Source organism: Rhea americana, unplaced genomic scaffold (assembly GCF_003343005.1).
Source record: "Rhea americana isolate MKP2758 unplaced genomic scaffold, rheAme1 scaffold_534, whole genome shotgun sequence".
Taxonomy (NCBI): Eukaryota; Metazoa; Chordata; class Aves; order Rheiformes; family Rheidae; genus Rhea; species Rhea americana.
This window is the reverse complement of record NW_028186684.1, coordinates 111481-131227: the sequence shown is the minus strand read 5'-3', so window position 1 is coordinate 131227 and position 19747 is coordinate 111481. Positions and strand designations below refer to the sequence as shown.

The 19747-nt window shown below is 66.3% G+C and overlaps 8 protein-coding genes and 1 non-coding gene across 12 annotated transcripts in view; 4 read left to right on the top strand and 5 right to left on the bottom strand.

The window, feature by feature from the left end:
• The window catches only part of INTS5 (integrator complex subunit 5), a 4023-nt gene extending 3877 nt beyond the window's left edge, over nucleotides 1–146 (bottom strand). The window contains exon 1 of the mRNA XM_085318442.1: nucleotides 26–146. Coding sequence (XP_085174568.1) covers nucleotides 26–81 — 56 coding nt within the window. The 5' untranslated portion in view covers nucleotides 82–146. The remainder of the gene's footprint in view (nucleotides 1–25) is intronic.
• A 306-nt stretch (nucleotides 147–452) lies between these two features.
• On the bottom strand, nucleotides 453–1517 carry CUNH11orf98 (chromosome unknown C11orf98 homolog). The gene is made up of 4 exons (XM_085318429.1): nucleotides 1410–1517; nucleotides 1148–1272; nucleotides 965–1062; nucleotides 453–788 (listed from the first exon to the last, which is right to left on the bottom strand). Exons 1-4 carry the CDS (start codon nucleotides 1443–1445, stop codon nucleotides 661–663), a joined length of 387 nt encoding a protein of 128 aa, XP_085174555.1. The 5' UTR covers nucleotides 1446–1517; the 3' UTR covers nucleotides 453–660.
• Nucleotides 1518–1569: 52 nt separating this feature from the next.
• Nucleotides 1570–3302, top strand: CSKMT (citrate synthase lysine methyltransferase). The gene is made up of 3 exons (XM_085318427.1): nucleotides 1570–1727; nucleotides 2012–2131; nucleotides 2436–3302. The coding sequence occupies exons 2-3, from the start codon at nucleotides 2086–2088 to the stop codon at nucleotides 3077–3079; spliced, it is 690 nt and encodes a 229-aa protein (XP_085174553.1). The 5' UTR covers nucleotides 1570–1727; nucleotides 2012–2085; the 3' UTR covers nucleotides 3080–3302.
• Nucleotides 1803–1937, top strand: LOC146588188 (small nucleolar RNA SNORA57). Its single transcript, XR_014897476.1, has one exon. It is a non-coding gene; the product is annotated as a small nucleolar RNA SNORA57 (small nucleolar RNA).
• A 429-nt stretch (nucleotides 3303–3731) lies between the features above and the next one.
• Nucleotides 3732–5155, top strand: DMAC1 (distal membrane arm assembly component 1). Its single transcript, XM_085318428.1, has 3 exons — nucleotides 3732–3881; nucleotides 3958–4533; nucleotides 4926–5155. Exons 2-3 carry the CDS (start codon nucleotides 4095–4097, stop codon nucleotides 4991–4993), a joined length of 507 nt encoding a protein of 168 aa, XP_085174554.1. The 5' UTR covers nucleotides 3732–3881; nucleotides 3958–4094; the 3' UTR covers nucleotides 4994–5155.
• Nucleotides 5156–5620: 465 nt separating this feature from the next.
• Nucleotides 5621–7600, bottom strand: UBXN1 (UBX domain protein 1). Of its 2 annotated transcripts, none has more exons than XM_085318444.1 (10): nucleotides 7517–7600; nucleotides 7296–7362; nucleotides 7169–7222; nucleotides 6989–7095; nucleotides 6844–6922; nucleotides 6471–6662; nucleotides 6313–6364; nucleotides 6112–6228; nucleotides 5856–6036; nucleotides 5621–5779 (listed from the first exon to the last, which is right to left on the bottom strand). In XM_085318444.1, the coding sequence occupies exons 2-10, from the start codon at nucleotides 7349–7351 to the stop codon at nucleotides 5730–5732; spliced, it is 888 nt and encodes a 295-aa protein (XP_085174570.1). In that variant the 5' UTR covers nucleotides 7352–7362; nucleotides 7517–7600; the 3' UTR covers nucleotides 5621–5729. The 2 variants fall into 2 exon arrangements, with proteins under 2 accessions (XP_085174570.1, XP_085174571.1); XM_085318445.1 differs by having other exon boundaries at nucleotides 6844–6910.
• Nucleotides 7601–8237: 637 nt separating this feature from the next.
• Nucleotides 8238–13368, bottom strand: BSCL2 (BSCL2 lipid droplet biogenesis associated, seipin). Of its 2 annotated transcripts, XM_085318422.1 has the most exons (12): nucleotides 13042–13368; nucleotides 12161–12526; nucleotides 12002–12083; nucleotides 11785–11928; nucleotides 11572–11706; nucleotides 11300–11397; nucleotides 11063–11204; nucleotides 10909–10972; nucleotides 10796–10840; nucleotides 10634–10717; nucleotides 9404–10511; nucleotides 8238–9308 (listed from the first exon to the last, which is right to left on the bottom strand). In XM_085318422.1, exons 2-11 carry the CDS (start codon nucleotides 12367–12369, stop codon nucleotides 10345–10347), a joined length of 1170 nt encoding a protein of 389 aa, XP_085174548.1. In that variant the 5' UTR covers nucleotides 12370–12526; nucleotides 13042–13368; the 3' UTR covers nucleotides 8238–9308; nucleotides 9404–10344. The 2 variants fall into 2 exon arrangements, with proteins under 2 accessions (XP_085174548.1, XP_085174549.1); XM_085318423.1 differs by lacking the exon at nucleotides 10796–10840 and having other exon boundaries at nucleotides 13042–13367.
• Nucleotides 13369–13471: 103 nt separating this feature from the next.
• GNG3 (G protein subunit gamma 3) lies at nucleotides 13472–15737 on the top strand. 2 transcript variants are annotated; one of them, XM_085318424.1, is made up of 3 exons: nucleotides 13472–13726; nucleotides 15186–15291; nucleotides 15360–15737. In XM_085318424.1, exons 1-3 carry the CDS (start codon nucleotides 13542–13544, stop codon nucleotides 15486–15488), a joined length of 420 nt encoding a protein of 139 aa, XP_085174550.1. In that variant the 5' UTR covers nucleotides 13472–13541; the 3' UTR covers nucleotides 15489–15737. The 2 variants fall into 2 exon arrangements, with proteins under 2 accessions (XP_085174550.1, XP_085174552.1); XM_085318426.1 differs by lacking the exon at nucleotides 13472–13726 and adding an exon at nucleotides 14418–14658.
• LOC146588182 (adenylosuccinate synthetase isozyme 2-like) lies at nucleotides 15711–19299 on the bottom strand. Its single transcript, XM_085318421.1, has 13 exons — nucleotides 19042–19299; nucleotides 18704–18806; nucleotides 18291–18359; nucleotides 17973–18023; nucleotides 17807–17873; nucleotides 17493–17600; nucleotides 17217–17298; nucleotides 17008–17134; nucleotides 16782–16936; nucleotides 16560–16684; nucleotides 16364–16461; nucleotides 16048–16197; nucleotides 15711–15968 (listed from the first exon to the last, which is right to left on the bottom strand). The coding sequence occupies exons 1-13, from the start codon at nucleotides 19279–19281 to the stop codon at nucleotides 15916–15918; spliced, it is 1428 nt and encodes a 475-aa protein (XP_085174547.1). The 5' UTR covers nucleotides 19282–19299; the 3' UTR covers nucleotides 15711–15915.
• Between the last annotated feature and the right edge of the window lie 448 nt (nucleotides 19300–19747).

The window sequence follows — 19747 nt, the reverse complement described above, 5'->3', positions numbered from 1 at the left end:
GTCCCGACTAGGGGACCCAAGTTACCTGAGCGGCGGCCGAGGCGGGCTGGCGGCGCCTGGGAGGTCGCACAGGGAGGACATGGCGGGGCAGGAGCGGGCCGAGACCGGTACCGGAGCCAACCGCCGCCGCCGCGAAGCGCGGCAGCTGTCTCCCCGCATGCGCGCTGCCACCGCGCACCTCCCCCTGCCACCCCGCGGCCGCGCACGAAGGTTCCGCGGCAGCAACGTTCCGCCCGCTCCCCCAATGTCCCCGCCCAACCCGTCTCCCMTGTCGGGCAGAGGGGTCCGTCCGCCCCGCGGCCGCGCACCAAGGTTCCGGCACAATATCGTTCCGCTCCCTCCAGGTGCTCACACCAAACCCAACCTCCCCGGAATCCGTTCAGCCCAGCCCCGCGGCCCCTAACCCCTGGCAGCCCCACTGCTCCCTGCGGCGGACGAGCCAGATACCGAGAGCCTCCTCCGCATCCTTTATTTCAAAGCCTGTCCCCCATTGCATCAGTCTGCAGACAACTAGCAGGAGCCTGTTTGTTGTGTGTCCAGTACAGGATGAACCAGCACCAGCTGGGACACAAACACAATACCCTCATCCACCCCCACCCGCCGCAGTGCAGCAGGGAGTGGTACAGAAGCAGCTGGCAAAGTCCAGATGTTGGAGAGCATTCAGCTCCTGGCTTCAGAAACAGCCTCTGCGTCCATCATCTCCACATCCTCAGAGACCCCCGATTTCCACCTCTTCTGGCCAGACCTGACAGCTTTATTCATCTCTAAAGGCTTCAGGGCAGTGTCAACTGAGATAGAAGAAAGGTGACAGATTAGAGACCTCTCTCATGCACATGCTGCAGCCCCAGGGGAATGAGATCCGAGCTGGGAAGTAAACTGACACACAGCATGAAAAAAAAAACATCAGGAGAAAACAAAACAAAACAAAAAACCATTCCTGCAGCAGGGGCTGTTGGGCTGTTACCTTGCATGGCTGCCTTCTCCTTTGCAGCATGCTGGAGCTGCTTCAGCAGCTTCCGCCGCTTCTTTCCCGAGAGAGTGATGTTTGCCCTGGGGCTCGACCTGCCACGAAGAGAGGGGTTACCCGGCACCACTCCTCCAGATATCCCCATCCYGCCACTCCCAGGCCGCCGCCGCGGTCACTCACAGGCGCTTCCGCAGGTGGTGAACAGTAATGAGCCCCTCGTCCACCACTGCCCCCACGATCCGCCGCTTCTTGCGCTTCTCCCTGCTCAGGACGCGGCGCCGCTTGAAGAGCTTCTTCTTTAGCTCCTGGGAGAGCAAGAGACGCAGTTAGCGCGCGGGCAGGGCAGGGCCGGGCCCGGGGCGGGGGCAGCCCCAGGGCCAGGAGACACCCTCCCCCCTCCGCGCCCAGCTCCCCTCCCCGGGCCAGGCGCCGCCCCAGTCACCGTCCGGGGCCGGTTGATCTTCCCTCCGGTCCCCATGGCGCCCCACGCGCGCCCATACAGACAAAGCCACTTCCGGCCAGGTCAATGCGCACTCCGCTTCCGCTTCCGCTTCCGGGCAGTAGCAGCAACTCCCCCACCCCGCTTTGCAGCGCGCGCACTCATGCGCGGCCGTTCGAATTGCAACTTGGAGCTGCCATTGGCTGCTGCGCGCGCGCAGCTACCACTGATTGGCCGCCCCTCGACGAATCGGTACGCGCCCGCCGGCTCCCAGCTGTAAAAGCGGCCGCGCGGCCGCCGTGCCGCCATTACGGGGCGGAGGTGAGCGGCGGCAGGCGGTCGGCAGGAGGGGGTGGTACCGGGGCTGAAGGGGCCGGGCCGGGGGATGCTGGGGCGCCTCCCGTTCTTGGCGGACCCGGGCGGCGCAGTGCCCGGGTCCGTGATGTGCGGAGGCAGAGCAGTGCCCGGCGCGAAGTCTTCGGTGCCTGCGGTTTTCCTCCGCTGGTCCTACCCTCGCGCGCCGGGACACGTGGCCGAGGCCGCCTCCGTCAGGCCGCTCGGGTCGCCGCCGCCCTGGTCTCACTGCTGCCTCCTTCCTTCCGCAGGAGCCGCCCGCAGACACCACTGCCAATAAACACGTGCGCCCCGGCCCGGTGCCCCAGATCCCGCTGGGAGGGCGATGCCGCCCCGGGGCAGGGAAGCCCGGTGGCTGTGCTCTGCAGCAGGTGGGTGGCCCCAGGCTCGCATGGGAGGGGGATGAACCACGTGGCCCCTGGGCGCGGACACCAGCCGTACTCCCCCCCCCGTGGGGCATCTCCCCCCCCCTCCCCCGAGGCAAGTGCTACGTCCCTATGGCACTCCACTCCATGGTGGGGTGGGGAGCCCCAGTCCCACACCCAGCATAATTCTAGTTTGCTCCCCCTGCAGTGGGGCACCCAGCCTTCTTGTCTTGCTTTGGCCCCATTTCAACGTTCAGCAGGACCCAGAGATGAGGCCAGCATGCTTCAGGCACCCCTCTGCTCCCTGCAGGTGACCTGCTGGGGGCCATGGAGCAGCCTAGCACCTGGAACCGTTTCTACACCCACAGGGAACGCACCGGAGCCACTGGCCACTTTGAGTGGTTCTTCGGGTACGAAGCAGTGGCAGAGCTACTGTTGCCTCTGCTGGGGGGCCCTGGGGCTGCCCGGGTGCTGGATGTGGGCTGCGGGACCTCGGCACTGGGGCTGGGTCTCTACCGGGACTGCCCACACCCTGTGCACGTGTGCTGCCTGGATGCAGCGCCTGCGGCCTTGGTGGCGCTGCGGCGTCTGCTCCGTGCGGCACCCCCACCCCGGCACCCCAAGTCCTGCATCCGCCTGCACCTGGGAGATGCCACTGACTTGGCCGGGGGAGGCTTTGCCCCGGCCTCTCTCCGCCTGGTCCTAGACAAGGGCACCTGTGATGTGCTGCTGCGGTGCCCAGTGGGGCCTGGACGTGCAGGGCAGCTGGTGGCTGAGTGCCTCTGGGCCCTGCAGCCTGGCGGGCAGCTGCTGCAGTTCTCAGATGAGGACCCAGATGCCAGGGTGCCCTTTCTGGAGCAGGCAGGGGCAGCCAGGGTGAGTGTACAGGAACTGGGGGTGCCTGGGGGGGTTCCTTACTATGTCTACACCATCAAGAAACCAATGCAGGGCTGAGTAGGAAAAAAAATGCAGTGCCCTGGGCTGCAGGGGATTATTTTGCAGTGCTGTGAGGTGCCCTGGTGACAGCAGTGCCGGGACAAGGATGTTGCAGTGTCACCAGGACAAGGGGACACTCCAGGGACAGCTGCTGTCAGGGGGAAGGGGTGGAAAATGCTGCTGCTGCCACCACCCCCAAGTAGCTGCAGATCAGTAAATAAAGCTGCTGAGCACTCCACAACCTGATCTGGTTGCTGTGTTCTCGCCTCTGTGGGCTCCTCCTACTTGTCCTGGGTGGGAGTAGGGTGAGGAGCAGCCCCCAGAGCTGGGGTGGGGGGGGGGGGGGGGTCTTTGGCCCCTAATTAGCCCCAGTGGGTGTGGGGAACAGGGGCCCAGCTTGGCCTGGAAACCGAGGGATGGGGCTGAGCTGGACCCACGCACGGACGCAGACCGCGGCTCCCCCCCCCCCCGGGGGGGGGGGGGGGGGGGGGGGGGCGCGCGGGGCGGGGGGGGGGGCGCGCCCCCCCCCCCCCCGGGGGGGGGGGGGGGGGGGGGGGGGCTGCGCCTCGGCTCTTTGGTAGCGCGGGCACGGACAAACCCAGCTCGGCATCTCTATGGTTAAAGGCCGCGACAGAGCGGCGCAGGCGGCCGGGCCCCCGCCTCCCCGCGGCGGAGGACGCCGCTCTAGCCGCGCCGCGCGATGGAGGCGGTGCGGCTGTGGGGCCGGGCCCTCGTGCGGGGCGCCGCGCCCGTGGGTCTCGGCCTCCTGCTCTGGTTCGCCGTGGGCACAGGCGAGCAGCGACGGCAGGACACGCTCAAGGTAGGGAGAGGCCGGGGCGGTAGCAGAGCAGGGGGCTGGGGCTCGGCGGCCGCCCTCACCCGGCCGCGGGCCCCAGGCCCTGCCTGAGGGGAGCCCGCAGGTCCTGGCGCAGCGGCGGCTCCACAACGAGCTGGTGATGGCGGCGCTGCGGGAGGCGGCAGAGACAGACGAGAACGTGGCGCGGCGGCCGGTGCCCTGGAGGAAGTGAGGGTGATGCCGGGCGCCCCAAGACCGGCCCACAATAAACTCACTGGCTCCCGCGGACGCCTGTGCCCGGGCTTCACACCCATCTTCCCCCGCTCCGGGCATGCCGATGAGGCAAAATCAGGGGGCGAGACGGGGGTCAGCGGCAGCCGCGGGCCTCCCGCAGGCGGCGCGGGTTGTGCACGGGCGGGTAACGGGCGGACCGGCGCCCCCCGGGCTTCCGGAGTGTCACTTCCGCTGCGGGGCGCCGCCATGACTCCGGGCGCCGAGGCGGGCGCGGCGCCGTCGCCGCCGAAGCCGCTGTTCGGCAGCTGCTGGAGCTGCCGCGTCCTCAGCGGTGTCGGGCTGCTCCTCGCTGGGCTCTGGATCTACCAGGGCCCGCGGCAGACCATGAAGCGCGGCATCCCTCCATCCATGGGCACCATCGCCCAGATCACTTTCGCCCTCGGTGAGCGCCGCGAAGGGTCCGGGAACCCGGGGGGGGGGGGGGGGAATGAGCTTGGCTCCAGGACCAGCAGGCATCGCTAGGGCAATGGTACTGTAGGGGGGGTTTGCAATGGCAACGGGGCACCACGACCAAGGAGGACATTGCCATGGCACTGAAGCAGGAGGAGGGAATGGGGCAGGAGGGTGGCACCACCATGGCAGCTGGCCACTAGGGTGAGGCATTGCCATAGCAATGAGGACTTCGCAGTGGGGCACCTGAATTGGGGTATTGCCATGGCAATGGGGCTGCCAGGATGAGGGGAATCACCATGGCAACAGGCCCCCAGGATGGGAGCAGCCAAGGGGGGGGGTCTCACTGCCACTGGGTGCCCCGCCCCCCCCCCCCCCCCACAGGCGTTGCTGGCTGGGGTGTCGTCATCCTCGTGGACCCTGTGGGCAAGCAGCAGCGCAAACTTCCCTGAAGGCTGCCAGCGCCGGATCGCCACCACCGGAGCCAGATCACCACCGGAGCTGCCCCAACACTGAGGGCAGGCACCAGCGGCCAAGGCACCACCCCGTTGCCTTGGCTGTCTACTTGCCACAGCACCAGAGCAGCCAAATAAAGCGTTTCCATATCTACCGCATCCACACATTTTTGTCCYATAGGACCAGCTCATCCCAGGGGTGGCAACAGGCTGTTTACACCAGAGGGTCTTGGCCGGCGAAGAGGGAGGAGATAGGTGCCACAGGGGTGTTTCAGGCATCAATCTGCTTCTCTGAACTGGACACAGCAATGCTGCGCTGTCGAAAACTAGCATCAGCTGGTAGGGAAAGGGCAGGATTTTCCATAGGAACAGCCCGGTCCCCAAGCACAGTGTAGGGCTCCACCCTGGTCCCCTCAAAGCTGGGTGGGCTGCGCTCCTGCATTGGGAGTTGGAACCAGTTATAGGGTTCTCTGTACCCCCCCCAACCCAGTCTCTTTGTGCTGAGACCCTTGGGCCATGTGGCTGCAGCTTCCCACCAACACTCCTGCGCCAAAGAGCACCGGCAAGGCCTGCTGGGCCACCAGAGGAACCCCACAGCATGAGGGGCCAATGAGGGGCAGCAGCCACAGGGGAGAGGGAACGTTTATTTCCCAGCAGAGCCAGGGGAGCCATGTGCAGCCCCTGGGGGCTGCAGGATGGGCTCCAGGGCTAGGGAAGGCTCCGGTCGCCACTTTCAGCTGTTGCACTTCTTGGCTGCGATGAGCACAGCAGAAGGCACCAGACCTGCGGGAACAGAGCAGGGCTGAGCCAGTGCTGGCCACTGCAGCCCCCCCACCCCCACCCCACACACACCCCCTACCCAGCTCCTGCAGGGGCTTCTCCATGTCCTCCTCAGTGAAGACACGGCGGGGGAAGGTGGTGAGCAGGCTGAAGGGCTCCTCGCTGTCTTTGCGATTCAGCTCCACATAGAGCCGCACAGCTGCCAGCTGCTCCTTCGCCTTAAAGGTCTGTGTCAGCGACGTCCCATCCAGCAGCCGCACCTGTGGCACGGGGCTGTGAGTGGACAGCAGTTCACGGACCTGGGAGACCCCCCCCCCGCCCAACCAGTCCTCTACCTGGATCCGACACTGGTCATACTCCCGCTTGGAGGGGGGCTCCTGGCTGGGGGATGATGGCATGATGGGGACCGCCGGTGGCTCAGTGGAGCTCTGCGCACCGCTGCCAGCACCAAACTGTGGAGGGGAGAGCCAGAGCTCATACTGGGCACTGGGCGGACAGCTCACCTGCCACCACCCCAGCTCTGGGCTGCTGCTCACCTTCTTGGCACGCTCTGCCTTGTCCCGCTCGATCTTTTCACGGACCCGCTGCCTGCGGGAGAATGAGGCCAGGACAGAGAGCAGGCTGGCGCTCGCAGTACCACCCCCACAGGCCTCCCCGCCCCCCCATCAACGCCCTCCCTCTGCCACTCCCTCACTTGGCCAGCTTCTCCTCCATCTTCTCCCTGCGCCGCTGCTCTGCCAGCTTTTTCATCTCTTCTTCCTGCAGCCGCTGCCGGATGAGGGACAGCTCTTGGCCCTGCTTCCGCCGCTGCTTCTCTCGCTCGATCATTTCCCGCTTCTCCCGCTCCTCGCGTTCGCGCTGTTTCTGGGCGATCAGCTCCATCATCCTGTAGGCACCAGGCAGGACTGGACTCCCCAGAGATGGCTGGCCCCAGCCACCTCCCTCCACAGGTCTCCTCTCCCAGGGAGGGGGGGCTGCGGCCTGGCTTGGGGCAGGACCTCCCCCCCACCCCCACCCCGCCCTGCGTGGGGGAGCGCCCAGCTGTGCCAGGGCAGGGCCTCTCCAACCTCTTGGTCTGCTCCTTTCTCTCCTCCTCGGACAGCGGCTGCTTGCTGTCCTCCTCAGGCACGCCATCTTCACCGGTACCTGCCAGGGTCAGGCACTGTCAACAAGCGYTGGGAGGGGGGGTCGCTGCGCGCCGCCGCCACCCACCTCCTCTTCCGGCACTGGCCGCAGGCTCGGCACCCAGGACGGGGCCCTGTGGCGGCGGCTCCTCATAGGGCTCGTCCAGGTCGGGGTCATTCTCGTGGGCCACGAGCCTGTGGGAGGGAGGGAGGGAGCAGCGTCATGGGGCGCCGCAGAGCTGCAGGGCCGGGGCGGGGGACCACGCACCAGTCCATAGCCGGCTCGATGCCCTGGTTCCCAGTGAGCGCCAAGGCCTTCTCCCTGCGAGAGCACAGCAGGCTGTGAGCGGCGCCCGCACCACCGGGGCCACGGGGGCAGCGGGGCCGCGCCTTACGCTCGGTGCTGCGGGAAGCCCATCTCGACGAGGGTCTCCAGCGCCGTGCACTCCATGGCGGGTTGCGCTGCGGGGAGGCGAGCGAGGCGAGGCGCCGCCGTTACCGGGAGCCGCCACGGCAGCGAACCTCCTGCCCTGCCCCGCCGGGACGCTCTGTCCCGCCCCAGGATCCCGCCCCCAAGTCCTGGTCCGAGTCCCGATTCTGGCCCGGCCGCGATTACCGACGCCCCCGGGCGCGTCTCCCTCCGCCCGCGGCGTCCGCCCGGCACCGGAAGCGGCGGGGCTCGTGCGGACACTCTGTTTGGGTCACGTGGCCGCGCTGCCGACGGCGGCCACCCAGGGACATGCGGCGGCTCCGCCTTAAAGGCGCCTCAGCGGTTGGGGGCCAGCCCCGTGGCCGTGGAGACTCCCTGAGACACCAGGGACCCCCCCCAACAGGCCTCGATGACCCTAGACCCTCCCGATGCCTCCCAGTGACCCCAAATATCCCCCCAGGCCTGACGGGCATGGGATATTGCAAAGAGGGTGTGGAGTATTAGGGAGAAGGGGGGTAGCTGGGGGAATAAATGGGAGGTGTGGGGTATCAGCACGGACATGGGACAGCTGGAGCTGTATGGAGTATCAGGGAGTAACGGGGGACTAGAGGGTATCCAGTGGGATATGGAATACTTGTGGGGAATGTGAGAGGGAGGATGTGAGGTAAATGGAGGGGGGGAATAAGTGGGGGATTTGGGATGCCCAGGGGGGATATGGGGTAGCTGGAAGGAGGGATGTGGGATATGGAGTACCTGGGAAAGGAATACATGGGGTATTGGGTGTGATGTGGGACACCCAGGGACATGGGGTCCCCACGGGCACTCGCCTCTTGTGTGCATGAGCCCATACGCGCCCAGGCCACCACATCCCCGCACGACGCTGCAGAGACCATGCCAACACTGCCAATTCCCCTTCCAGCAGTTTATTCCAGCATCTCAGACAGGTGACACCAAAGGCTTGGGGCTGGCAGTCCCTCACAGCCCCCCAGAGCCCACACAAGGGCCCTCATTTCCTTCCCCCAGATAAAGTGGGCACAAGCAAATAAATAGAGGGAGGCCCAGACCAGCTGGGCTGGGGGCTGAGCAGGGGGCTGGGGGTAGCCAGGGGGGSCCTGTGAGGCTAGGGGGAGCCAGGGCAGCAGGGCTGGGAGGCCAGGAGAAAAGGGGTGTCCCTATAAGGCTTAGGAGGGGGCTCGGGAGGTCCCCATGGGTCAGGGGGACCAGGGTGGCCCACAGGCAGGAGGTGCTGGGGGGATATCAAGCCCCTCTCACAGCTCCTGCTCCCCCCAGGGTGCACCAGGTGGGGCTCGGTCCCCGTCCCCTACCACGGGTGGACCTCGCCGTCCCCACCACCGCTGCAGGCAGTGCCAGACCAGGGCCAGGCCCCCGGCAGCCCCCAGTACCCCAACCACAGCAGTGGCAGCAGGGAGGAGGCGTCGAGGGTCCGGGGGGGTACGGACAGTGCGGCAGGGTCCCCCCAATGCCCCGGGGGGGGCAGTGGGGCTGGCGCCAGCCCTGTTGCGGGCCACGACACAGAGCACATAGGGAGTGTCAGGTCGCAGCCCCCCCAGGGCAGCTGCCCGGAAGGAGGGTGGCAGGGCTGGTCCAGGAGCCAGGGGCCGCCCAGGGGCCCCCACCAGCACCTGGTACTCAAGCACCACCGAGGCTGGGGCGCACCAGTGGAGGCTGGCGCCTGCTGCTGTCAATGTCACGGCTGCCAGCTCAGGGGACTCTGGGGGGACCCCCGGCCCTGAAAGCCCAGGGCAGAGGCAGCCACTGCTGCCACGCAGCTCGGTGCAGGGGGGCTGCAGGTGCCGGCAGCGCTGGTAGTCGCAGAGCAGGGGCCCAGCGGCACTGCCCTCAGCAGTGGGGGGTGATGGTGGCGGCAGCGGGCCTCCCCCCCAGCCAGCCAGGGTCCCCAGCACCAGGAACAGCAGGAGGCCAGCGGACCACAGCAGCGGGGATGGCATGGTGAGGGCTGTGGAGAAAGAGAGCATTAAGGGGGAACCATGGAAGGACACCCCCTCCCCACGCCAGCACTGGTGGGACCCTGGCATCCAGCCCGCTGCTCACCACTGTCCATTGGGGTGCATAGGCTGCGACAACGTCCAGTTGGTGGCCTCACTGCCGGCACGACTCTGGGCTCCTGGCTCACTCCCGGCGCTGCTCAGGCCCCTGCTGCTGCAGCTGCACACTTTATCCCCAGCCACGCTGATCTCATCCGCAGCAGGGAGGAGCAGGGGGCCGTGGCCGGACCCCACCGCAGGTGGTTGCAATAAAACCATCCTCCTTATAAGGGCAATTTCCATCCTGCCTGGAAGCGTCCTGGCCCAGCCCTTGGCAGCTGAGGGGTTGACACATCTGGTGTGGCTGCCTGCCCTGTGCAACAGGAGGGGGCTGCAAGCCCCATGTCCCTGTACCCCATTCACCCCCCAGGAGCAGGAGGAAGACCAGTCCTGCAGCCAGGATCTTGCTGGGCACTGATTCAGACTCCCTCGGGTCCTCGCTCCCCGGGATCGCCGGGGAGAGATTTTCCCGAGCAGGAGCCAACACTAAGCGTGGGAGGATGAGCGGAAGCTGTGGGACGATGCTGGCCGGCAGCCGCCACAGCCAGGCCCAGTGGGAGCGAAGGCAGTCAGCCTGCTCGCGCTCGCACGCACCCACGCTGCAGCAGCGTGTCAGGCTGCATGGCCACCCTCATGAACAGTGGCATGGCCGCGAGCTCCAGCTCCCTCTTCCCCACGAGAGGGCTGCTGTCCGCAGCTGCCCCCGCAGCACTCTGAGCTGCTCTGGTTTCCCAGAAAAGGGAACTGCAGGGCTGGCCTCAGAGCACAAAAGCAGGGATGGGGCTGCCACATGGAGCGGATCCCCAGCGCAGCCGCACACGGCATCGCACTCACCAGCAGTTTTTTTTTTTATTGTACCACAAGCGGATCTGGGGGAGGAATGTAAACGTGGGGCTGGGGGAAGGGTCCCCCCAGCAGTGCAAGGCTGGTGCAGGGTCCCCAAGCCCCTCAGGAGCTGGAACACGTGTGGCGCTGCCGGGGACCCGGGGCAGGCACAGGCATGGGGGCTGTGCCATCCTCAGTGGGGGATGGCAGCAAGGTCTCCCCCTCTTCCGTGGGGCGGATGTTGGCTTCAGTGAGCAGGGAAGACTCGTCCACTGACTCAAACTCGGTGTCTGCAGAGAGAGAGAGGAGCGCTGCAGGCAGGCACCCTGGGACGGGCTATAGAGCCAGTGCCCCAGCTGCTGTGGGGTTGGGGGCTGAAGACTCCCTCCCCACTGGGGAAAGCGTCACCAACCCTCGCTGATCTCTGACTCCTTGGCTGGGGCACCATCCACCATGGGCCCAATAACCTCTGCATCTTTTCCTGGCGGCGAGGCACCTGCAGGGAAAGCAGAGCTCAGGCACCACCCATCCCCTCACCCTCCAAAGAGGCTGGCCCAGCCCCGGCCCACGGCACCTGAGCTTGAGACCGGCCCCTCAGCATCCAGCTCCTCTGCAGGCCCTGCAGTGAGATGGTGGTGTCAGGGCCAGGGCAGGGGCCATGCTGGTGGCCCCAGCCCGGCCCCTCACCTCCTCCAGGCACTGCTGACTCCTCCTGTTGCTGCTGGGGAACAGTCCCATCCCGCAGGCTCATCTAGGGGGCAGAGCAGGGGTGAGCAAGGGCCTGGCAAGGGGATCTGGCCCTCTGTGTACCCCAGCCCTGGGGAATGGGGTCCACACCCACCTGCACAGTGRGGGGCTCCCAGGGCCAAACGCTGCCCCAGACCCACTGCAGGTAGCTGAAGAGGACGATGACGCTGAGGAAGGCGAAGTTACTGGCGACACCAAGCAGGGCAGAGGTGACAGGGAAGTTGTAGAGCAGGTACCTGGGTGGGAGAGCCACGGTGAGGGAGGCCCCAAGGGCCTGGCGCCTGCCCCTGCAGGCAGGACACAGCTGCTTGTCCCATCCCGCCGCACTCACCGTAGGCCGGTGAAGTGAGCATGGATGCGGAGCTGGGCCCCATAGAGCTGGATCCGCTTGCTCTGGATCTCCAGCACCGCACCAACCGTTGGGGCATACTGAGGGCGAAACAGGGTTAGCACAGATGGCTGCCCCCCATTACTTCTCCCCCCTCCACACACCCCGGACGGATAGACTCGGCTCCATACAAAGAGCGGTTAGGTGTGGTAAGAGGCAGCAGTCTCAGCACTGGGGCACTGCATCCCTCGCCTCCCCACAAAGCCAGTTCTCACCGAGTCCTCGCGGTAGTCTGAATACAGCTCCACCTCCACCGTCTGCTTCTGCTCGGCAAAGCCTGAGAGGAAGAGGCCGGCAAAGGCAAGCGTGTCCAGCGTCCGCAGCAGCCCAGAGCGGTAATGCAGCATGGCCTAGGAGCAGAGCATGGAGGGAGCGTGGCAGTGGCGCAAGCAGGGGCTCCCCTCTCCCCACGATCCCATGGGACTCACTGCCCGGGCGGAGGAGGCCACAGCTCGGCCCCCCTTGGTGTAGCACGTCATTGCCACCATGAACATGCCCAGCTCCTGGTTCACCGGTGACTCTGGCAGCTCCAGCTCCAGGGAGATGCGGTACAGCTGCCCGTACATCATCACCTGGAGACAGTGGGCAGGGCTCAGCTCTGGCCCCGCAGCCACCCCAGCATGTCCCACAGTGGCCCACGCTCACCTTGTCCCGGTTCCCCTTCACTAGGGAGACGTTGGCAGTGGGGAAAGAGCAGAGTTCAGGCCCAGGCGAGCTGCAATCCGTCCTGGGGGGAGGGGGAAGAGGGTGAGCCTAGGGGTGCCCAGCCCCAGTGCCCGCCCCCCACCACGGCACCGCGCTCACCGGAAGCTGTAGTGCACAGGGCTGACGAAGCTGACGGTGGGCATGTAGGAGTAGTAGAAGCTGCCATAGAGGAAGACGGAGACCCAGAGGAGCAGCAAGGCCACGCAGAAGAGGATGGCAGTCTGCAGCACCGTGCGTCGAACCCGCAGCAGCAGCATGGAGCCCGCCTCCTGGGCCCACTGCAGCAGGGGGCCTGGGCCGCCTGCCATGGCCCCACAGCACCCCGGGTCCCAGGCTGCTGCCACCACGCAGGAGCTGATCACGGCCCCGCTGGCCTCTGGTTGCTGGCGAGCCGCAGGCGCTCCCCATGGGACAGGGGCTGTGGCACGGCCTCAGCGTGACGGGGGCATGGCGGGCTGCCACATGCTGCCATGAGGGGCAGGGGTCAGAGCAAAGGCTGGGCGGGTGCCCAGGTGCCTGGGCCCCATCCCACTGAAGCACAGGGAAGGACAGGACTGGGAGGGAGCCCATAGGGAGTGATAGCATCTAGGGCAGCCCTATAGGGAGCAACGGCACTGGGGGGGGGGGGTTATAGGGAGTGAGTGTGTCTAGGGGAGCTCTATAGGGAGCAACGGGGCTGGGGGGGCCCATAGGGACCCATGGCCCATAGGGAGCGATGGGGGAGGCACAGGAAGTGGAGAGGCCCATAGGGAGCGACTGTGCTGGGGGGGGGGTCCACCCATAGGGAGTGACAGTGTCTAGGGGAGCCCTATAGGGAGTGACAGGGCCGGGGGGGCAATAGAGACCGACGGAGAGAACCATAGGGTGTGACGGTACTGGGGGAGCCCCACAGGGAGCGATGGGGCCGGGGGGGACCCTGGGGACCTGGCCCAGCCCCCCCGGGCCCCGGTGTAACCCTCCCCCCTGGGCCGGTGCTTTACCCGACAGCAGCGCTCGGACGCCGGAGTCCCGCACCCACGCCCGGGGCCGCTCGGACGCCTGGGCCCCGCCCTCAGCCCCGCCCCTTCCGGGCCCGATCCCGCCCACTGCGGCCACCCGCGACGGGGGCACCGCCCCCCGTCCCCATGGCAACGAGGAGGGAGGCTGGGGGCGCCATGGGGAGCCATGGGGCCGGAGGGGGCTATAGGGGCTGATGGAGCTGACAGAGGCTATAGGGAGCGATGGGACTAGGGGAGCTATAGGGACTGATGGGGCTGGGGGGGGGCTGTAGGGAGCGATGGGGCTGGGAAAGCTATAGGGAATGATGAGGTTGGGGGGGCATAAGAACTGATGGAGCTGGGGGGGCTATAGGGAGCGATGGGGCTGGAGGGTCACGGGGAGCGATGGAGCTGGGGGAGCTATGGGGAGTGATGGAGCTGGGAGGGCTATAGGGAGCGATGGGGCTGGGGGGGCTATAGGGAGCGATTCAGCTGAGGGAGCTATGGGGAGTGATGGGGCTGCCCCCTCCCCGTTCCCCGCTCTGTCTCTGGCTCCGCCCGGGGGGGGGGGGACACGTCGAGGCGGGGCCAGTCCCCCCCTCGCCCCGCGGTGGTGCCGCCCGCCGGCTCCGAGCATCCTCGGCACCGACACCGGCACCGATACTGGCCCTGGCAGTGGCCCCCCAAGGTCAGCGAGGGCCGGGGGGAGCAAGTGAGGGGCGCAGGGGGGGCAGGTTTGGGGAGCAGGGGGTAGGCAGCTCCGGGGGGGGGGGCAGGTTTGGGGGATGCAGTTTTGGAGGTACGGGGGGGGCAAGTGGCTCTAGGGGGCAGGTTTGGGGGATGCAGGTTTGGGAGTGCGAGGGGGCAGGCAGTTATAGGGGGCAGGCCTAGGGGAATGTAGTTTTGGGGTGCAAGGGGAGCATACAGCTCCAGGGGGGACAGATTTTTGGGATGCATGTTTGAGGTGCAGGGGGGGAGGAACTCGAGGGGGCAGTTTTGGGGGGGCAGGGGGGCAGACACTTTGTGGGCGCAATGTGGAGCCTGGAAATGCCGGGGGGGGGGCAATGCGGGAAGGGTGGAGCTTGCAGGTTTAGGATGTGCAAGGTGGGTCCTGGAAATGTGGGGCTGCAATGCAAAGTTTGTGATCATGGGGGGGGGTGCGAGGTGGGGGTTGCAACGTGGGGCTGGGAAATGCAGTGTAAGGTGGGGTGGCGATGTGGGGCCTGGAAACGCAGCATGTGCAGGGGGGAGCGTGCAATGCAGGCAGGGTGGAGCCTGCAGACCTGCAGCATGCAGCGGGGAAGCTATAAGCATGGCAGGGGGGTGGGTGCAAGGTGGGGCTGGCCTGGCGCAGCCTGGCAATGCAGCGTGCACAAGGTGGGGTGTACAACGTAGGCAGGGTGGCGCCTGCAGCTTTGTGTGTGCAACACTGAGCCTGTAAATGTGGGGGGTGAGAGGTGAGGCATGCAACATGGGGCGTGCAATGCAGGCAGGGAGGAGCTTGCACATTTGGGGTGCGTGAGCTAGGGCAGAAAACTAGGAGCTTGCAAGGATGGAGCGCGCAGGGCCAAGCCAGGAAGTAGAGTGTGTGCAGTGTGGACCCCAAATGCAGGGTGCAAGGTGGGGCATGCAACACAGAGCCTACAAACTTGGGGCATGTGATGGAGGGACAGCGCCGAGCTTGCACATGTGCGGTGTGCAACGGAGGGGCAACACCAAGTTTGCACATGTGGGGCATGTGACGGGAGGCGCAGTGCCAAGCTTTCATGCACGGAGTGTGCAATGGAGGCAGCACCGAGCCTACACACGTGTGGTGTGCAAAGGGGGACACACCTGCACATGCTAGACATACGAGGGGGAACAGCACAGTGCTTGCACATGCAGGTGTGCAACAGGGGACAGTGCAGCACTTGCACACACGGGGTGTGCAAGGGGACAGTGCTGAACTTGCACGTGCAGGGGGGAGACATGCAGCACAGGGCTTGCATGCACAAGGCACGTGACTGGGGCAGCGGAGCGCTTGCACAGGTGTGGGGTGTGCAATGAGGAGCTCTGCTGAGCTCGTATCTTGCACGGATACGAGGCAAGCGAGGGACAGAGCTGGGGCTCAGCCCCAGCACCTCCCCTCCCTTCCGCCTGCCCTCCAGGACCTCCATGAAGGGCGAGACCCCCGTGAACAGCACAATGAGCATCGGGCAGGCCCGTAAGATGGTGGAGCAGCTGAAGATTGAAGCCAGCATGTGCCGGATCAAGGTGAGCCACGGGGGGCTGGCGCGGGGGCACCCGACAGCAGGGCCAGCGCTCACAGCCCCACACACCAGGTCTCCAAGGCTGCCGCCGACCTGATGACGTACTGCGATGCACACGCCTGCGAAGACCCGCTCATCACACCCGTCCCCACCTCTGAGAACCCCTTCAGGGAGAAGAAGTTCTTCTGCGCCCTGCTCTGAGCTCCACGGCCCCCCCCCCCACGCCCCACGGCAGGGGACAGGGGCATGCCGGGGGTTCTGCCCCACGGCTAAGACCCAGCCACCCCCCCATCCCTTTATCGAGCACAGGAACAAACTGGCAGGAGATGCCACCCGAGGCCAGCATCAGCACTCCTGGGGGGTGGCATGGGGCCCAGTCCTCCCCTTCGCTCCCCCCCCCCCAGCGGCAGGAGGCTCCACAGAGAAAATAAACCCTTGCTTTTATCACAAGATCTGTACAGTGAAAATGTGAGACGCAGAAATGCCCAGAGAGGAGGGTGCAGGGGGAGCAGGGGGCCCCGTGGGGCATGGGGCCAGGGGCTGGCCCTGGAGTGTGGGGCAGCCAGCGGTGGCAGCATTGAGAGGGGATGTGAGCAGCTCCTGGCGCCATCCAGCCCCATGGGACCCCTCAGAAGACCTTGATGATGGACTCGCGGAACTTGCCCACGCCGACCCACTTCACTGTGCAAGGACACGGTGGTGAGAGGTAGCCGGGCTCGTCCCCAACCCAGCCCCAGCGCTRCCCTGTCCCGAGACCCACCTGGCACCCCAAGGTGCTGTTCCACAAAGCGCACATAGCCCTGGGCCTGGGGTGGCAGGTCCGCGAAGCCCCGGGCCTGCTCAGTGCTGCGCTGCCAGCCGGGCAGTGTCTCATAGCGCACCGACACACGGTTCAGCAGCTCCTGGTTGGCTGCAAGGGGAGAGCGGGGCAGTGGGGGGGCAGCTTGGCGGGGGGAAGCCCCCCAACCAGACACCCCACCACCACCACAGGGAATGATCTTCAGCATCCAGGATCCCCCTGAACCCTGTCCTCTCCCTGTCGCAGAGGGAACCACATGCCCCTGTAGCCCCCTCACCTGGAAAGTAGGGAATGGGTTTCCCATCTAGACAGTACTCGACTCCGACTTTGATCTCAGGAAAGGTGTCCAGGATGTCGAGCTTGGTGAGTGCTAGGCTGCAGGGAAAGTCGGAGTGTGTCACCTGGCCACAGCAGGCCAGGCATGCAGGCGCTGGTGGAGCAGGGAGGCCGGAGCAGGTGCTGGGGGCTCTTACGCGCTGAAGCCATTGATCATGTGGGCGTATCGGACCAGCACCAGGTCCAGCCATCCGCAGCGGCGCTTCCGGCCCGTCGTCACCCCGAACTCCCGCCCCCGCGACTGGAGCAGCTCCCCGATCTCCTGTGGGGCCAGAACCCAGCATCACCCACCAGCTCCCAGCAGGGCACTGAGAGTCGGTGCCTCCACTAGAGCCGCCACTGCCGCCCACCCCACTTACGTTGTCCTGCTCTGTGGGGAAGGTTCCCACACCCACACGGGTGGTGTAGGCCTTCACCACGCCGTAGACCTTCCCGATGTAGCGCGGTGGGACACCCAGGCCAGTGCACACCCCTCCCACTGTGCAATTGGAGGACGTCACGAATGGGTATGTCCCTGGGCGGACAGAGGGGATGCGGTGAGTGAGTGCAGGGCAGCACCCCCACCCCAGGAGGACCGGCATGTACCAAAGTCGATGTCCAGCAAAGCAGCGTTCGCCCCTTCCACCAGGATCTTCTTGGGGGGGCCATGAAGTGCTTGGTGCATGAAATAAACCCCATCTTTCACCAGGGGGCGGATCTTTTCAGCATAGACCTGGGATGGGGTGGAACAAGAGTCAGGCAGACATGGGGAGACCTGGGTCAAGGAGCAGAACAGTTGTGGGCCCCCAACCCACCTTCAGCTGCTGCAGCTCAGCTTCTGTGTCGATGGTCAGGGCAGGGTATGTTGCCTTGTACTGCTGAGCCAGAGCCTCGAACCTGGAAGGCGCGTTCACACACAGCAGGGGCAGAAGGAAGCACAGGCTGAACCTCACACCCACCTGGCTCTACAAGCGGACACAAGGATCTCCCCCAACCCCCTTCTTCTCCCCATGTAGCCCCCAAATCCTCAGCACCAAAAGGGGAGCAGGGGCTGGTCCTAATCCCTGGTAGGTCCCCAAATCTTCACTCACTTCTTGGAGAACTGCCCAAAGTCAGCCAGCAGGTCACAGATACGCAGCCCTGTGCGAGAGGCCTTGGAGGCGTAAACAGGACCGATCCCCTTCTTGGTGGTGCCCAAGCTGTCAAGAGACACCAGGTTAGGGCAGAAGCATCTTTTCTCCCCCTACCACCACTAGGCCGGCCCCTGACCCCAGGGGAAATATGGAAGAGTCGATCCTGGACACGCAGAGCCCAGATTGCCCCTCTTCTGGCCCCTTCATGTACTCCCTGGAGCAGACACACCCACAAACATAGTGCCCCGCACAGCTACAGCCCCCTCACTCACTTTTTGCCATCCTGCTGCTGCCGTTGCTGCTCCTGGATCCCATCCACAGCCTGGTGGAAGTCAAACACTGAGGGGAAGAAGAAAGAACAGCAATCAGCGGGATCGTGGGAGAGCCCTAAACCTGCCCCAGCTCTGTCAGCCCCTTCCCGCAGCCCCCTACACTCACCGATATGGGCTCTGTCAGAGATCACGGTGCGGGACTCCCAGCCTTCTAGGCCTATGGAAGAGAGGGTGAGTGCACCATGGGATGGGGCACAGGCAGCTCTTGCACTGTCCCCCCCCCCCCAGGGGCTGTACCAGGACCCTCCCCAGCTGTGTCCATGGGGAGGCCCCAGGAAGGAGCGACCCACAGCGCAGCCTCCCACCTCTCTCCTGCAGGAAGAGAGGCAGGAGGCCAGGCTCCCACTGCCCCCGGGCTCTAGCCCACCACCTTGGCCCCTGCAGGACACAAAAGCGCCCGGCCTTGCCCCACCATATCACTCACCAGGTCCCTTCTTCAGGTTCTTCTCAGCCTCCTCGAAGAGTCCCGGTAAGTGAATGACAACTCCGTTTCCTGTGGAGATGCAGGTGGCAAGTCATGGAGTGACAGTGGAGGCCCCGGGCACAGCCAAGCCACGGAGCTGGGGCTGGATGCTGAGGAGCAGAAGGCTGAGGGGCACAGGGGCCATGGGTCCGGACGCCAAGGGGGAATGGGGGCCAGACCCTGAGGGGCACAGGGACCGTGGGACCAGATACCAAGGGAGGGCAGGGGGCCAGACCACGAGAGGCACAGGAACCGTGGGGCTGGACTCCAAAGGGCACGGAGAGTCGGACGCTGAGGGAGAGCAGGGGGCCGTGGGGCTAGACTCCACAGGCGAGCAGGGGGCTGGATGCCAAGTGGCACAGGGGGCCACTCACCGATGAAAGAGGTGGCGCGGCGGTTGAGGACACCGCTGGGCAGCAGGTGGAAGTCATATTCGATCGCATCCACCACCACAGTGTGTCCTGCGTTGTTCCCGCCCTGCGGGAAGGCGAGAGATGGGTCGGTGGGGACTGAGGCGGCCGGCCTGCCCTACAGCGCTGCCTCTGGCCCCTGCACCCCTACTGCAGCCCCACAGTCCTCCAGCCCCACATCTGCTCCACCAGGCAGGCAAGCAGCAGATCCTCCATCCCCACACCCGGCCCGCTGCCCGCCCCACAGAGCAGGGAGGGGCACAGCGCTCCAGCCCAAACATGCGCCTGGCCCCCTGCCCCACCTGGCAGCGGCACACCAGATCAGCGTCCATGGCCAGCAGATCCACCACCTTGCCCTTGCCCTCGTCGCCCCACTGCGCGCCCAGCACCACGGTGAGGCGGTTCCCGGCCTCGGGCTCCACTGCCGCCCGCGCCCGCTTCGCCCCAGGCCCGTCTGCGTCGCGGTCCCCATCTCCCTCCCCATCGCCGGCGTTGCCGTTCCGCAGCTCCCGGCGCGGCCCCGCGCCCGCCGGCCCGGCCATGTGCGCCCGCCGCCCCGCGCGCTCGCGCCCAACATGGCGGCGCCCGCGCCGGCTTCACACGCGTCCTGCCCACCACCGCCATGGCGCCCGCCCCGCGCCTGCGCGCCGCGCCACCTGCCCCAAGATGGCGCCCCTTAGGCCGCCCCCAAAATGGCCGCGCGCGGGGCGGCCCCCCCGCCAGCCTCCAGAATGGCCGCGCGGGTTTGGCGTAGGGGGGCAACAGCTGAGACCCGACGGCCGCTGTGTCACCTTCTGGGTCCCCATGGCCACGCTGACCCCCTCCTCCACGGCACTGCCGCCATAGCAACGGCCACTGCATCACCCTCAGGGCAGGGCCAGCGAGGCAACACCAGGGACAGACTGCAGGGGACCCAGCCCCACTAGCACCAACATGGCAACAGGCAGAGGCCATCCTGGCCCCACAGCCATCATCAGCCCCTGGGGCCATCGCCAGCCCCCACAGCCA